This window comes from Triplophysa rosa, linkage group LG21 (genome assembly GCF_024868665.1).
Source record: "Triplophysa rosa linkage group LG21, Trosa_1v2, whole genome shotgun sequence".
Lineage (NCBI taxonomy): Eukaryota > Metazoa > Chordata > Actinopteri > Cypriniformes > Nemacheilidae > Triplophysa > Triplophysa rosa.
The window spans coordinates 10,197,769-10,215,078 of NC_079910.1; the positions used below are offsets into that span (position 1 = coordinate 10,197,769).

The 17,310-nt window shown below is 39.8% G+C and overlaps 1 protein-coding gene across 7 annotated transcripts in view; it reads right to left on the reverse strand.

Moving 5' to 3' along the window:
* rerea (arginine-glutamic acid dipeptide (RE) repeats a) overlaps nucleotides 1-17,310 on the reverse strand; it is a 152,342-nt gene that overhangs the window by 14,365 nt on the left and 120,667 nt on the right. For all 7 annotated transcript variants that reach the window (XM_057363528.1, XM_057363526.1, XM_057363529.1 and 4 more), the window contains 5 exons: nucleotides 17,139-17,187; nucleotides 16,116-16,240; nucleotides 15,918-16,017; nucleotides 10,530-10,628; nucleotides 4,733-4,813 (listed from right to left, as the gene is read on the reverse strand). In XM_057363528.1, the coding sequence (XP_057219511.1) occupies nucleotides 4,733-4,813; nucleotides 10,530-10,628; nucleotides 15,918-16,017; nucleotides 16,116-16,240; nucleotides 17,139-17,187 (454 nt within the window). The remainder of the gene's footprint in view (nucleotides 1-4,732; nucleotides 4,814-10,529; nucleotides 10,629-15,917; nucleotides 16,018-16,115; nucleotides 16,241-17,138; nucleotides 17,188-17,310) is intronic.

A 17,310-nucleotide genomic window follows, 5' to 3' on the forward strand; every position in this document is an offset into this window, starting at 1 on the left:
TAAACACAAGAACATTTGGTCAGTAGGTGCAAACATGCAATGTGCAGCTGTAAACATTGATTAGAGGAGTTGGCCGGTGTGCTTTCATGGGAGCAACGGTTCATGTGTACATGCAGGGTGGGAGGAACCATTTTAATTTTTGGGTGACCTATTACATTAAAGTCGCAACTTCTACAAGAACTGTTAAATACCTATCATACTACAAGCATATGCAACGGCACTAGAAATGAAAAATAAAACCATTACAAACTACAAGATTGGAGATATTTCATTCAATACCTATCTATTATTTAAACTGTCTTTATGATGACTTTTACACCAACTTCAATTCTTATCGACAGTCAAACTAAATGCTGTATCATGCAAGCCATTTAAATCACATTGAAAGCAGACATCTATTACCGTAACCTTGCCCCAAAGTCAACAAAGCCAAGTACCACGCTACAAAATCTGCCACCATTCAACACAATTGGCCAACCTTGTGGTTAAATCAAGCAAATGGGAGAGAAATATGTGCGCTACAATGGCCTTGGCTGATGGAGCAGAGTGTAAAAGGATGTTAAATAGACAGCAGATCCCTGCTGCGCCGCTGCTTTCTGTGGTAAAAGAAAGAACGAGCCGTGCTCTCGCAGGTCAACAAGGCACAAGCAGAGGAATCAGCAGTTGTGTTTCCCCGCTGTAAGCGCTTTTAGCCGTTGGAGGCGAACGAATGCCGCAGCGAGGCTTTTTGATGGGGTCGATCTCTTTAATCCGAAAGATCAAGCTGTACAGCTACAGCTTTGTTCAGACAGCCAGACCCAAAATACAGAGAACACCACGCACGGTCTTCTATGCACACAAATACACAACGTTAATATATTATCGTTTGTTTATTTGCACAGCCGATTGAATGGGAGTCTAAACCGTAAAAAAAGGCTAGGAATGGGCAACATTTCCGATATTTCCATAAACAACATCATTTACCAAAACAAGCAGACTATTTTATCAAGCTTGGACAGCTGCAGGAAAGTGAGTACGCCGCCAGTTTTGGCCATTTTAATTAGTGCCCGGCCCCGAATACATCTGATCACACTAGTGCTTCTCTCGGGCACTGGCTGCGGGGCTAATGTCTTTGCATTGAATTCAATTTGACATTTATACAGATCGCACCAGGGCAAACATCTGCTACAAGGTTGTGCAGAGAACATTTCTATCATCTTGGCCATCTTAGCTTGAAAATTACAGGGCCCGAGGGCTAGAACTGCCTCCTCACACAATTGGATCTTCACCTCCCCGCAACACCGGCGATACAGCTGGATTACGGCATGGCTGCTTTATAGTAACGGCTGTTTTTCCAACGTAACGGAAAATGCCCTCTGTAAATCTCTCCCTGCAGTACAGGCTTCTCTTTAAACATTTTATTTTCATCTCTGTTGCGTTCTTCCTGCAGGTGCAACTTCACAATCAAGCTTTGGAGCGGGACCAGCAAGTCTGCCACCCCCTGAAACTGGGGGTCTACCTGGCATTAAAAGACAGAGGCAAATTTCCAAATGGTTAAAGCCACAGACCGCATCTGAATATTGTTAACACATTCAAATACACCAGCATCTGCCCAATGCACCTTTTTAATATGAAAAGCACCTGGAATCACTCACAAAATTATCTTTTTTTAAATTACATAGCACTTTGGAATACTTCAATCTAATTTCTTTTTTTTACGACTTCTAAACTATGTAAGTGAACGGCTTTCTTAGCATCTTGTATGAAACTTAATTTTTAATTAAAAAAAACATTTTTTTGCAGTGATTAGCCATGTGATAAGCAGGATAGTCAGTCATCATTATCACAAAATAAACACTTCATGATGATACAAGACCTGATCAACATGTCAGGTTTATGATAAGGTTTTTCTAGCTCAAATGTGATTACATGTGATCTTGGTTTTATTTGCAAGTTACAAACCGAAACACATCACCGCTAAACAAGATTTCACTACTTTTACAGTCATCTAGAGAGAATCATTCCAGAACAACACATAGACAGAACCGTAAAGCCGTAAAAAGGTAAACACTGTTATCTGCAATCTGTTGACTTTAATTGGGAACTTGCAACAAATGATTCCATGACACTGTCTTACAAGTGGAGGAAATTGTGGCAGCAAAAACAGCACAGACAGTAAGACGACACACCCACTTCCCCAGCTTCCTCTTTTATTTGCCTTCATATAAAGGATTCCAGAGAGCTAGTCAGGCCTGGTGTGTTTGCACAGCAGTGGGTTCATAGCCTTGGCACTGGCTCTTTATGAGAAACTCTGCTAATAAGAGCTGAGGAGAAAAAATAGGGAGAGGCAGAAAGCTGCACTGTATCACACTCCACAGCTCTGGCCATGAGCCGGAGAGTTTAAAAAAACAACACGGTAACTTAACTCGCCTGACATATCAAAGAGAGCACGACCCTGGATAAAATGCACAGGAAAGCGTTCAGGTTTTCGAGTTAAAATGAAAACGGAATGAAATATCAAAAACTCCTTGTTCTCCCAGTTACAAAATCTAGCACTCCAAACAAGAAAGAGCGCAGAAGGCTTGCAGAAAAATAAATCAAGCTGTCCTTAGGGCATTGACTTGCACGGAGAGCCGGCTTCCAGCACAAAAGTGGGGCTTTTTAGTTACATGAGAACACTCACTTTTCATAGTGTATATTAAAATAACCCATCAATCATGTCCTTCAGCAAAACTGCCGTGCTTCTGTCTTTCCTCTTTCTGTCCAATATTTAGAGGGCAGTCTGTAAACTTACATGAATGGATGCATATTTACTAATCCAAATAGGCAAAATGGTTACTTTTGATTTTTGGCTTGCTTATAAATACACACATTATTCTAAAATCTCGGCCTAACCGGCTATTCAGGATAACAGAATACATTTTAGAATGTTACAGAAAAATAATGAAAATAATTTATTGAAATAATAGAACAAATGTTATTCCTTAAATATAGCCTACAATAAAACAGGACCTTGCAACTGTGCAAAAACATATGCGTACAGGATTTATCTACAGTAAAAAAAATTATAAAACAAGGACTCTGAACAAATAAAACCAACAAGTAACATTTGAAGACTAAAGGGAAACGCTCCACTTGTCAAACAGGTATTTGGGTGTGTACACACTACAGAGTTAATGATTATTTGTCCTGAATTCCTCTTTGTTATTTCACGTACAGGGTCATACAGTACTAATAATTAAAATGTAGTTATTTAAAAGTTGAAGCTGGTGGTAGGCAGAATATGTGCCGTGCAGCATGAACGGTCAAAAAAACTATTAAGTGCTGCTGTAAATTAAGGCTGACAGATCTTACCACAGCTTCTTTATTTTCTTTATTGACTAATCATTGAGTGTGGTAAACACACCATAAAACACACACTTCATAACCAACCTTTTAACCAGAGCTTGTGTTTGAGTTTATCTGACAGAGCACAGCAAAGCTAACATCTGACCTCTGACACAACATTGTTTAAAACCATGACTGGTATGCAAGGCATAACACAAGCATGTTAAATAAAAACATTAAAATAACAGATTTGTTGTTAAGAGGTTTTGCGTAATTTTCAGCTTTTGTTACAGTGTGAAGAGGTATTAAAAGCAGACTACTAGCTCTTTTCCAGTATTAGGCAATAAAAAACATTTATTAAAAACATACACATTTATAAGTACTAAAGAGGTGAAAAAGCACAGGATGTCAAAAACAAAAAGCAATAAAATACAGTAATATGGTAATTTGAATAGAGAATTCTTATACACTAGAAGACTTAAAATCTGGACAGATTTTTTTTAAACTAGACATCATACACTTGCAGAGTTTTTGAAGGTTTCAGATAGAAACACACTAACTGATCAAATCTGCAGACTGGCACAGACTTTCTGCAACAAGTACAGACTGAAAATCTGGGCAAAATCTGAGCAAGTCTTGTAGTGTATTATAGCCTTAAGAAATATCTGAGATTTCTTTTCACTTAATGGAGTAATTGTCCTCTAGATTCCTGTTAAGCTTGTGCTCAGCTGTGTGTAAAATGGCTATTTACTCAGAACCAAAGTTCTGACAACTCAAAAAATAAAGAAGTACAATTAAAATTACATTTTAACATGCAAACAAGAAGTACAATTAAAATGATATTTTAAAATGCAAACAAGAATTTTAAATAAAATATAAGCATTTAAATATAAATGTGCTCAGTAAATGTGAAAAATTGAGCAAAAAACACATTGCAGATATAACTTTTAAATTGACAAAAAATGTGCAGTTGCATTAAAAATAGGTTAACAAAAATTCAGATTTAATTTAAAGCTTAAAATAGGTTTAGTTACATAAATTGTAAGTTTATTTTCTAAAACACTATTGTTTATACAATAACAAAGTTTGTTATTCTTGTGCCTAAACATTTGGTAATCTGGTGTGTAGCTGTATTGCAAAATCTGCATAATGTTATATAAACAGTCATGGCTCTGTTTTGACTAAACACATCATGTCTCGGGGCCCTAATCCAAGCACCTAACATGCTTAGTTAAATCTAATATTCATGCACTCAAGTCCACATGTGAGCTATGGCTTTTAAACCCTTCTATACCTTCCCCATTTTCAAAACCACTGAAATGCAACTTCTGCCTCAATACAGACCACAGTTAAAAATGAATAACCTTTTTTAAGTGTCCCAGTAAAAAACCAACACAAATATTTTAAAGAGCAAAAAATGACTTACCGTCTCTTTATTAGGGAGCAATTCTTTCCGAATCCTGAAAAAGTTCTTTCCGTACTGCCTTAAACCCTTTATGAACCGTTTCTGTTGGAAAACAAAACACAATTTTTTTTTAACAGACATTACACTGTGACAATGTGTATGCATGAAAGACTACAGTACACATAATATACAACCATAAGAAAACAATGTTTTGATTTTAATCTGAAAATCTCTGCTCGGGTTGGTTACACTCCTAAGCAACAGCACAGTTTTTTACGCTGACAAAATGACAGGAAATGACAACAAAAGCAGGAATAGAAGCCAAGATTAAACGCAATGGCAGCTCGTCTGATATTTTAGTGAAAGTTTAATGACATGCATATGAGGGTCGTACAACAATCAAGTTCAAAGCTAAAACTTCAGCAAGTTACAAAGAATCACAACAATCGCACTCTTGCACTTCAAACAACTGCCTCATTCCTGTGCAAAGTACGAGAATTACATAACCCTTTTCTTACGTACAGTAATGCAAACAAACAACTTAAGCTAACAATGTTCACATAAATCAAGTTTATCAATCTGTAAATGATTGCTTTTTTCGAACAACAAACATGTACAATTATCAAACAAACCCTTCACCGATTAAAAACATGAGAAAATAACTTTTACAACCCAAAGCAAAGAGTTAACTCCTGAAATAAAATGCGTTTACACAGACCGCTGTAATACAAAAGGAGTCTGTGTAGCTCGACTGCTTTTCTCTTCCTTTAAGAGCCACAGACTGTGAGCAATAAAAAGGCAGAAACATTCATAACCAGCGAAGCAGACAAGCAGCAGATTTACTTTCTTGTTCCAGCGCGAGCCCCGCTCCACAGTAATCTCACTCAACGCACCTCAACAGCAAACTGTTTTAAAACCCAGCGAACCAACGGCACACGATCAAAACCTCTACGTCCACTCGTAGGTTGTACAAAAAAATGAGGTGCAAATCCACAAAGTCTCCAAAGGTACGTCGTGTTTTTTACGAGCAAGAGATAGCTTGTCACTCTCTGCTCCTCCACTACAAAGGGGAAGGCTTTACATGTGATCTTTCTGCTAGAGAGCCTCTGGTCTGCGGTCGGCTAGAAAACCTGGAGTGGAGCTCAGCGCTGCATGGCGGAACGTCACACATGCATCTGTATGTGCGCGCGAGTGTACCACACACAAGACTGTGCTTCTCATTAGTTCGACATCAATTCCCCTCCCACCTAGGGGCTTTTACAAGGGAACTGCACCATGAATACATTTAATGAAACCGTAAACTGCAAACGTCCACACCAGGGAGACAGCGAGCTGAGGAAAGCAGGGGCGATCTTTGTGGAGGATGGTTAAATGACACGAGTCGTCTTGAAAACCAGGCATGGAGTTCCTCCAGCCGTCTCAGCCAACTTCTCGGACTGTTACTGTATGCAACGGTTATGTAACCGGGAACTGTCTACACATGGCATTTAAAAGAACAATCTGTGGTGAGGCAGGCAGCGAGTATTACTCGTTTCTTCTTACAAAATCTGTGCCTCAAAGCGCTCCTAAAACTTGTAATGAGATGTTTGAGCATAATGAAAACCCGAGTTGTGCAAATTGAGACTAGATGATCACTTCCATGAGGCATTTGTAAATGAAAACATCAGATGGGTCAAGATGCTTGAACATAACTAGAAGGCATTGGAAAAACCTACCCCAGATGGCACGTTTCATCTGCTTTGATAAAGAGGCGGATGATTAACCAGTAGGTGGTGCAATGTGCAAAACGAGTGTAAGATGGTCTTAAAATAGACATGTGACCACACTGTTAGTATTGAATTAGACATCTCCCTTTCTAAATATTACAAATATTTTACTTAATGTTTTTTTATTGTCTTATCTTGTGCAGTACTTAAAAAGACAAATTGGACCTTGTACAAAATCAGAAAATAGTCATAGAAAGCACGCATGTTTCCACCAAAGGGCACATGGCATTGTGGGTCAAGGGTGACAACAACCACCAGTCAACACAAGACCGCATAGAACAAACTTCCTCTTACACAGATGATGTGTTAATGAATCTTCAGCCCAATGACCACAGATCCAAGGTCCACACCCGCGCATTTTGTTTAACACATTAACTTGCGACGGGATCATAGCCTGCCTTCATCATCTGAGGTCTGCAAACCCAACCGGCAGGACAAAAATCAATGACACCTGCCAGAGCGGCCTGATTATGTCACCCTAATTATGTTTCCGCTACTGTAATATTTACAGTGCACTGCGGGCAGGCGGCTACGTGCGCGGACGTCTGGTTCGCGCTCGCTCCACTCCGCATGTCGGCTCCACTTTAAGGCTCCATTTCAGCTGCCTGGGCTCACTGCTTTCTGAGCGCGACTAATAAATCATCCACCAATCTGCTCCCTGAATTGCTCTGCCTCTGCTACGATTGCTCCGGCCCTCCGTTGCTAGGCAACAGGGCAGACGAGGGAGGGACGGAAGGGGGAGGATAGCGAGGGGCGAGTGGAGGAGGGGTGAGAGGGGGAGGCGAGCGCTACCAAGTCACCAGCCGCCCGCTCTACCGAAACAACAGGCTTCTTTTCTGTCAAAAATTGTTCCAGCACGCTGGTTTTGCTCTCTCTTTCTTTCTCTCGACAGTACGCCATTGTAATAGAGAGAGGGGAGAATGGAATAAAGCTGAAAAGGCTATTGTAACGTGCGCACTTCCTGCTTAAATCATAATTGTTAAAAGCTGTAAAACTGGTTAAGATCATTGAAGCATGTACAAACAGATGGTGTCAGGCCACTCCACACAAAACACACTAAGCGTGTCCAACACAAACGCACACACAGGCATTCAGAGAACTGGCAGTCTTCAAATACCAAGAATGCCTAACATTTAGCTCTATGATTCAAACACACGGGGGTCTTATGAAATCAGTGTGCTTGGCCTTTTGCCGTGGCCGACCCGCTATGAGCAAAATGGAGGGGAGTATAAAATTACAGTCAGTGATAAGTTCACAAATATGATTTGACATGAAGGCAACGATTGTGACACTCTCGCACACAAAGCAACCACAAAAAGAGATGAGAGCCAGCCCACATCCTGTCCATTTAAGCCTTACATAACATCAAAACCACAACAGAAAAAAATAAAAACTATCAAAAGGCCAGACATAATAATAGTCATATTAATGTGAGAGCATGCTCAAAAATCTTTCTAAATCAGGCCGTCGCCGCCACTTAAAACATTTGCTTAGCGTTTCAAGCTATAAATACGCATCGATTCGACAAAACCACAGCTTTTCTTGTGCTCCGAGTAAAACCAAAGGTGACAGGAAATCTCCAACACACCCTTCCTGCCTCCTCAACTCACACGACTATAAGCAGTCTAATTAATCTAGGCACCGATGACTAAACTTCGCACACAATAACCCTGAAATAGCCCAGCGATGGAGAACATAACAAGCAAGTTATTTTCAGGGTGGGCTGCCGGTTGCGCCATCCGCAGGAAAGAGTCTGGCTCTATACTAGGGGAGGTGTTATACATTCTTCTCAGCCCCCACCGCCCTTTATTTCAATGCACTGGGATAAATAACAAAGAGCAGGGAGGTTTTTGGTTGAAGATAACATGCAGGCTTCTTTGCTCGCCACTGGGGGGCCGCAGTCTTGCCAGGTCGCCCAGCTATCAGGAGCTTCACGCCGTCATTAGTCAACCTGTGACGGGCCAGAGATAATACGCAGGAGGGCTGTAGACCAGATAGCAACCTTTACTGTGGTCATATTTCAGACACAGTGAAATACAACACTCATTGCGCTCTCTTTCTCTCTGGCTATGTCTCACAACCTAGTGAGTTAGCGGTCTAGACAGCATTTTTGGACAATATAAGCTTGTTCAAAGACAGCCTTTCATAGTTAAAAGAATTCTCTATCAAAAATGAGAACTGCATGACTCAGTCGTCTTTTAAGATTAAAGCGTGATGCTACGCATTTATAGGGACAGTTCACCCAAAAATGAAAATTCAGTCATCATTTACGTACCCTCAAGTTGTTCCAAACCTGTATAAGTTATGCTGAACACAAAGGAAAATATTTGGAAGAATGTTAGAAATTTTCAGTTCTGGGGCACCATTGACTACCATAGTAGGAAAAATTACAATGGTTGTAAAAAAGGTGCCCCAGAACTATTTTCTTTCCTACATTCTTCCAAATATCTTCTTTAGTGTTCAGTAGAACAAAAAAATGTACAATAAGTTTTTTCTTCTATGGTAGTCAATGGTGCCCCAGAACTAAAAAATCGCTAACATTCTTCCAAATATCGTTCTTTGTGATCAACAGAACAAAGACATTTGTACAGGTTTGGAACAACTTGAGGGTGAGTAAATGGTCACAGAATTTTCATTTTTGGGTGAACTATCCCTTTAATTGTACAGCATTTACAGTGTTATACAAAAGAAATCACAGACTGAGCTCTAAAACGGGAGAAGAAATAGAATGGTACGCTCGCTCTTTCTGTGGCTCAAACAGCTGCAGGCTACTTGAGGAAAGAGGCACTGAAGAGTGGTGAGCAGCCGAGGGAGACGGGTGACAAGTGACCCTGAACTGAGGATGATTCTGTCATTTCTGTGACAGTGCCTGTCACTTTTATTCACATTTCAAAAAGGAGCGTTGGAAAAAGTGCAGGAATAATGAGGCGGCAGACCTGAGGGCCAGAAAGAAAGAGAGAAAGCGAGAGATGATAAATAAATGAGAAGCAGCGGGGCCGGTGCGGGCATCCAAGGTCAGGGGTACATTTACACCTGTCCCTCAAGGCTTCAGGGCTGCGAAAGCACAACTTGAAATCAGATCGGGGGGAGTGGTGTCCTTGATGGTGCTGCGGTGGCCTGGCTGGGTTACAGACGGGGAGGAGGGGGCACCTTAAGACTACTTCCTTTGGGGTGCATGCACGTCACAGAGACAAATGCAAACAGCGCTGTAACAGAGACCTGTTCTCATGCGGTATCTATTCAGCGTGTCTATTAATTCTTTTTAGACACTCTTCAATTTTCAATTGTGTTGCTCAGCATGTTACAAAACAACAGTGCACTCAGTTAAACTCGCCACTGCGAATCAATAATCAATCTTACTGATCTTTAACCGTTTGCTGATACCATTATGTCAAACCTTATTTTCACAATTCTGCTGATAGACAATCTGTAGACAAATGTATATATACAACTCATACATATAAACAGAAACATGAGAATTTACTTATTTAAAATAAAAGGATCTACATACCACAGCCTAGTAAATATTTGGGTATCTCCAACTTTTGGAATATTTATGAGTTTTGCAACGTGCTTTTAAAAATCATAATGCCGGTTGAGAAACATAGTTCATTTAAGGACACTGGGCGTGGACTGTGAAAACATGTTATAATATCTTATGCAAGTAAATGTTTGCCCAGGGCTTTTAAACTGGACTTGAAGGCTTTACGTCAATTCCTTTGAAGATTGAAGGTAAGTGTACAAGTCGCTTTTCAGCCAGTTATCGACACTGTAAATCTTTCAACTACTGTTTGCAACACACAGCTTTCTGCCTTCCAGATGAAATTTAATTCCTAAGGCTAACCAAGACTTTGTTTCCCGTCCTTTGCTTGTTCGTTCCGTCTCTCCCTCAAAGAGAAGATTTATCCCAGAGGCCATAAACAGGATGCAGCTGCCCTGCTCTGCTGGACGAGTTGGAACTCTAGTGCTTTTTCACTGGACATTAAAGAACCAGAAACGCGAGGGATTATGGCCTCTTACTTCACAAAGACAAAGTTAACTCCTTCACTCACCACTTCATCTTCTGACCAGCACTTTTCGATGAGCTTTGGCACTGGTTTCTTCACCAGCCGTTGCAGGGCTTTTCCGGCATCATAGCTGCTCTCGTGAAGCTGTGCAAAACAAGAGGGAAAATCAGTCAAAATCAGACATGAAATTCAGCATCAAGGAATTTATAAAAAAGAAAATGATTTACAAAAAAGGAATCAGTGATTTACATAACCCACCCAAACAAACTCTTTAGATGAAACAAAGTCTTAGGAATGAATATATTTTATATTCCTATCAATCATAATTTCTAACACAACATAGACGAGACAGAGGAGAATTTTAAAGTGCAATTTTCATCGGCTCAATCAGCAAAAATGTGCAAACAACATGCCACATTTTGCTATGCTACATCGGTACTTGTTACTATTGAAAAATGTAGTTAAGTTACTAAAAATTAACGTTGGAAAATAACCGTGGGATGACTTTACAAAGCATTGTGGGCTCATTTTTCCCTAGTGTAAAGACAGCTTGAATATCTCCCTATAAATGTGTCAAAAAGGGTGAGTTTGGACAGCTGGGCTGGAAATCTGAAAGCCATTAAGTATTGAGCAGGCAGTGTGAACTGAAATAACCTCTAATAATACTCTGCCAAAAAAAACGGCACGCAAACATCCAGATGAAGACACCAAAAACACCAGCTCCTCATCCAGACAAGCTCCTTGTTTTACTAGCACTTAAAGGGGTCATATGGCACGGATACGTGCTTTTCTGTGTCTTTGGTGTGTTATAAGTTGCCCATGCATGTATTAGACACGTAAAATTGCAAAAATCTAAGTGTCAGAACAAAAGATGCATTCTATCTAAAAGCGAATGCTCACCCAGACTTGCCTGAAATGTCTCGTGTAACCACACCCCCACAAATCTAAGTCAGTTGGTGGTATGATTTGACTAAGACCGCCCAAATGTATACGCAAGTACGGTGGGCGTACCTGTCAGTACAATTGCTTTGGAACCTGATGTTCCAAATATGGTAAGAGGCGTTACATTTCCATCACACGCTTGCAGTATTCCACCAATCACTACGCACTGGTTAACTGGCCAATCACTGGCCTCGCTTTTCAGAGCGATGAGCTTTGTAAAAAATCTGCACGTTTCAGAGAGACAGGGGGAAAAAGAGGAGATACAAACATGCACGGTATGTGGAAAATACAGCATTTTTGAACCTTCACTCGTGTATACGTCGCGTCGTGAAATGCGTCGACGCTTCGTATTATTTACGTTTATCTGCCGTAATAGCAGTTTCTGTTCCCGGGCGTGTGTAAGTTAATCAGCAGAACAAGAGAAAGTATAATTCACCCGACAAAAAGCGATCGAGAGCCTTGGACGCAGCAAGTTAGTGAATGGACGGATGAATTCCCCCTAACGTTACCCCCAGAATGCGATCATCACAGCATGGACACGCAATCACAAACGGACGGCGAGGGGCACGTAGATGTAGACTTTCATAATAAATTACTTTTTTGTAATGTAAAACTACGCTTTACATTAATGATTTACATTAACGCTATTGTAGTAGTGTAAGTTAGTGTATGTGAACCTTTGCAGATTGTGACCCTGCTTAAATTACTCTTAAGCTTCAAAAAGGACTGACTATCATGAAACCACCAATGCACTTTATATGTCATTCGATAGCTTTATGCGAGGAATAAACCAAATATAGCATAATGAAGAAACTCTGACCTCCGCTGGTGCTGTCTGTCAATCTCCAGTCAACATGCGTGTGTACGGTGACGGTCAGGACGCTACTCTTTCCAAGATGTTCCAATGTTTTCATTATTCTTCATAATGACAAGATGATAGTCTATGGTTTTGTTTAAAATGTATTTTGCTAGAGACCGTGAGTTAACGTTACTTGCTGAGTATAGCTTAGTTTATTAGAAGCACTGGAAGCGGTCTGAATATGTTGCGTCTTCATACGAAATAACTCCTCTGATTTAACTGTATACTGTCGGATTGATGCAACGTACTATGTGTTAAACATGTAACATATCATCTCTTCTCGTTGTGTTCTAACTATTATTTACTTTGGGGAGCAAAATGATCCACGGGACTTCAGAAGGAGTAGGTGCTTTAAGCGCATCATTGTGCGTCCGGGATGCACATAACTGTAAATAATGAAGCGAATGCATTAAGCGCATCATTCTGAGTTCCGGGTGCGCTTTAACGCCACTCTGCATTAGTCTTTTATACGGTGATAGTTTTGTACAATAAACAGAGACAGTAGTATTTTACTTTTACTCAATTACATTATGAGACTGAAAATAGAGTCGGCTATTACTTGGAGGAAAAAAATACAGAGCATATATCATGCTCTAGTATTTTATATACACATTTTTTAATGTTTTTACATTTACATTTAGTCATTTAGCAGACGCTTTTATCCAAAGCGACCTACAGATGAGGGAAACAATGGAAGCAATTGGGACAACATAAGGACAACAAAAAGCGTAAGTGCAATAAAACATTTTTTTTTACCTTTAATACAGTACTTAAGTACATAAAAAAATCAGTATTTTTTTACTTTTAAAATTAAAACTACTTAATTAAAAGAAGATGGTGATTTTAATGTAAACACGGATTAAAATGTTAAAACAACAATATTTATTTATAAAATGTAGTGGAGTAAAAAGTATGATTTGCTTTATAATGTAAGAAAATACTAGAACTTATTGTTTATTTGCAAAGTTTGCCAAAGGATTAATAAAGTAATCCAAAAAATCTTTATTAGATTAATAAAAAATAATAATCGTTAGATTAGTCGTCCAATGGAAAAAATAATCGTTAGATTAGTCGACAATTAAAATAATCGTTAGTTGCATCCCTAATTGCATTACATCTAAAACAAACCATAATATTAGTTTCAGCAGTGTCATATGACCCCTTTAACAATGAGCTATTCTGTCACAAACTAACGTCAATCACCATTCAAAAGCTTCACATTTCCCAGACAAGTTTTGTTTATGTAAAAATACGAATACAGAACTTATTCATTCATCTTTAATTTTCACAACATCTGGCTGAAGTGAAGCATTAAATCCTTTTCTTTCCACTGGAGACATATCGGGTCTGGTTTCTCATTGGATGCTTAACGCACAACTCAACATCAACAATCATTGCTAACATGGCTACAACAAAGCAGCTTGTCAAAGGCAAGCAGGTACCTGATTGAGGCACGAGTCAGTCTGAACACATTGGAATTGCAGATGAGCGGAAAAAGGTCAGGAAACGTTGAACCGCCGATCGCATTAATTCTTGGCTTATACCTCCTCAGAACGGAAATGTCATGTTTACTGCATTTCAGGTTCATTTGTCGAACGTGTTTGCTGATTTTTCTCCCTTTCTATGCTTTTTGTAAGGTTAGCGAAGACAAAGGGAAGAATCTGTTTGATAACTCACAAGCCGTCTGCCTCTCTAGGGTGGCATTAGCATATCTAGCTGTTCCACAAACCCGTGCCAACTGGTATATTGTACTGTAACTTGACCGGCAGCTTTGCAAAAAGCTCAGCTATCAAAGTCTGCCACGCATTAATAAAGCTATGAATTACACCCCTCGTGTTCAGACATCTCCCACCTCAGACATTACTGAGGAGCTCTTCAACACCAATTTACAAGCATGTTTTGATGGCTCCTGGTGGCCCTGTCCTTCACGAGGCACAGTGCCGTTCATGGAGCCGCAGCCTGAGGTGCACACTGAGAATGTGAAGAAATGGGAGTTAAAAACTTTCTTATCATCGTTGACAATTACCCATGAAGACTGCCTGGAACATCTTTCTCTGTGTCTCTTTGGAACTGCAGGTTTAATTGGCCAGGACAAATTGGGTTTTATCGGCAGTACTAAGTTGGAGTAGAAGTACATTTCTATGTGCCGAAGGTCTTGATGTGAGCTATAATGATAGCAGGTACAGTCACTGACGTATTGTGCACTTGGGGAACACAAGTTACTTTCAAGGTCATGAAAGACCATACAGTGAAGACCAAAAAGCAAATAACTAATGGAAGATATTCAAGCTGCAAAATTCTCAAAATAATCTCAGTTTGAACACAGAGTTCTGCTAAACCAATTTCCTCAAGAGCTTCACTGCCCGAAGATTAGTTCTAGAAAATGGCTCTTCCTGAAGCCTGTGGTTTCTCTGTTAAAGTGCTCCACTGCCTGGGCTCTGCCTGGATCTTTTTATGGCTTTGACATATTTGACACTTTATGGTTTCTGTAACTGTGACTAATGTGCCTGGTAAAAATTCTCTGCATTTTTACGGAATAACTACAGTTAAACAACAATAAATATTGATAATAGCAAAACAAAAATGCACCAGGACTGAATTATCGCAGTTTATAAAAGGGGCTGATCAGAGATGGCTGAATCTCTTCAGCAGCTGTGTTTTATTGTGAGGATTAGAATGAGTCATCTGATACCGATGAGACCGCATCTCCAATTTAACATCGACTTTCTAAAGCTACACTGCTGAGTATTTTTAACTCATATCTGGCTCCTAAAGGTAACTGAAGGACATAAAACATGACCCGTACAAGTTATAATGGTTTTAACATGTAACAGAAATACAGTACTTTCTTTAGTACTAGATTTAAACAGTGGTGCTCTGTAATAAGCATCATTTGAAAGCTTGAGATGCCATCGGGAAATTCAGCTACAATCATTTACATGACAAATGTAACACTTTCAGACTACTTTATGTGAATAGTGAGCCTTTTAACTGAAAAAACAAAATACCTTCATATGGCTATGTTGACTGAATTTATGGCATTGTCAGTGCACACTGTGAATCAATAATGCTGTGCAGTTTCGTAGATATTTCAAAGAATCCAATCTGCTAAAAGCAATTACCAATAAATCACAGTTTGAAACATTTGCAAAGTCCAAAATGTATAATTAATATATACAGTTGAAACGCACAGCAAGTAAAATCATCCGTTTAAAATTTATGTTTTGGCATGGAAGCCAATCACCTTTCTCATAAACAAATCATAGCTGTCCTTTTTTTCAGAAAAAGGAAAAAAACACAGTACTTTGTGTTGTCATAGTTGTCACAGCAGTTTTTACTTATTATTGGTTTGATATTTGCAAAACCCAGTGACAAACATAAAGGGTGACAAAAAATTATGATTTGTGGCACAAAAAAAAAAAGAAATATGGAGATACAAGGTTTCAGAAGGACAGCAGCGAAATGTTAGATTAGCCCTGTAAAGGAAGCATCAATTTTTCCTCTTCGCTATTCTCAGTTCTGTTTCTTAACACTAATAATAGTACTTATTAAAAAAACAGAAATATAGCAGCTAGAGTAAAGTTCAGTTGTGGTCTTGTGAGGCATATTGCAGGAAGTGTGTGTAAACTTACAGTGTTTAATGCGTTAAGTGTAGTGTCGTCCCGCGAGGCGGCGAGGCAACCGTCCTCCGTTGACCCCCCATCACACATCCCCGCAAACGCAGCCATGCTCCTGACAACCAGAAGATTGAGAAAGTTAACACTGGCAACAACACGTAGCGCACGACTTGAATTGTGAGAAACATGATGGATGTGGCTTGTGGAACTTACCTGGCTGCCCGCAGGTACATGAGCAGGTCGCAGTCATTGACCCCTGGCATCCAAACCAGCTCCTCATTCTCTGTCAATGTTTGACCTCCAGGAGAGGGAAAGGGTTGGAGCTCTGGCAGCTTGGCCTAATTTGGCAAAGATGAGAGAGTCAGCTGCTGTCACAACCAAAATAGCACCAGCGATGAGTGCTAAATATCAATTTTCAAATTCATTTAATCTCTCTGATGTATCAGGGCGAAGGAGGAGTGCGAACGATCATGAGTGATTAATATCCTAAAAGACCTCGCTTGTATAAATGAGGTGGTGACTAAATATTATTCAGCTTCGCCTAATGTGTACAGGTCACATATTTAAACTCATAGTTAAGATGCTAGGTTAACAAGACGGTTTTGTGTGATCCAAGTCACTCATTCTGACTGAAATGAAAGAGCAAACCACAAGTAATTTTCTAACATATAACTAACTCTCAGTTCTCTCAGTAAGTCCTTAAGATCTTACATCTTGGGTTGCATCAATATCTGTGGTGGCCAGCCTGTAACGCTCGGCTCTGTGGAGCTTTATCACCTCAAAGTCATTTTAAGTAACCCTGGGCAGAGGTCCTGCTGCTGGTTTCACTCCACATGATAACTCTTAATGGATCTTCGGGACGATATACACTATAAAAAAATCTGACAATAATAGCTGGTGGTGCTTGGTCTTTTTCATCATATGCCATCTTCAGCCACCTTCCTTTTTGGTTTTCAATTTCAGACCGCTGTGACCATTCCTAATTCCCATAAAACACTGCTGAATGTGTCTAATAATTCCCACACCCTCAGAGCAGCCAATTTCCATACGGGCCCTGAAAAATCATTAACCATCAACGTCCATGCGACCGAAGTACAGCAGTCATTGCGCTTGTCAAAAAACATTTGCCTAATATAAGTTTAAGGTACGCACAACAAGCTTTTTATTAAGCATGGTTGTAAACAGCGGGAGAAGGTTTCAGGTAACATGGTGAGTATTTGTAGAGTGAAGACATACCTGGTGACTGGGGCCAACTCGAATCTCCCCTTGCGTACTGTTTAATCGCCTGAGAGAAAAAAAGGGAGAAAGAGTCATGTAACTGATGAGCAACTTTTTCCGTCATGAGTGGTGTACTGTAGTGCTGTTTTCTGTTCACGGAAGGAACATCACATGCAACTACGATTGAATT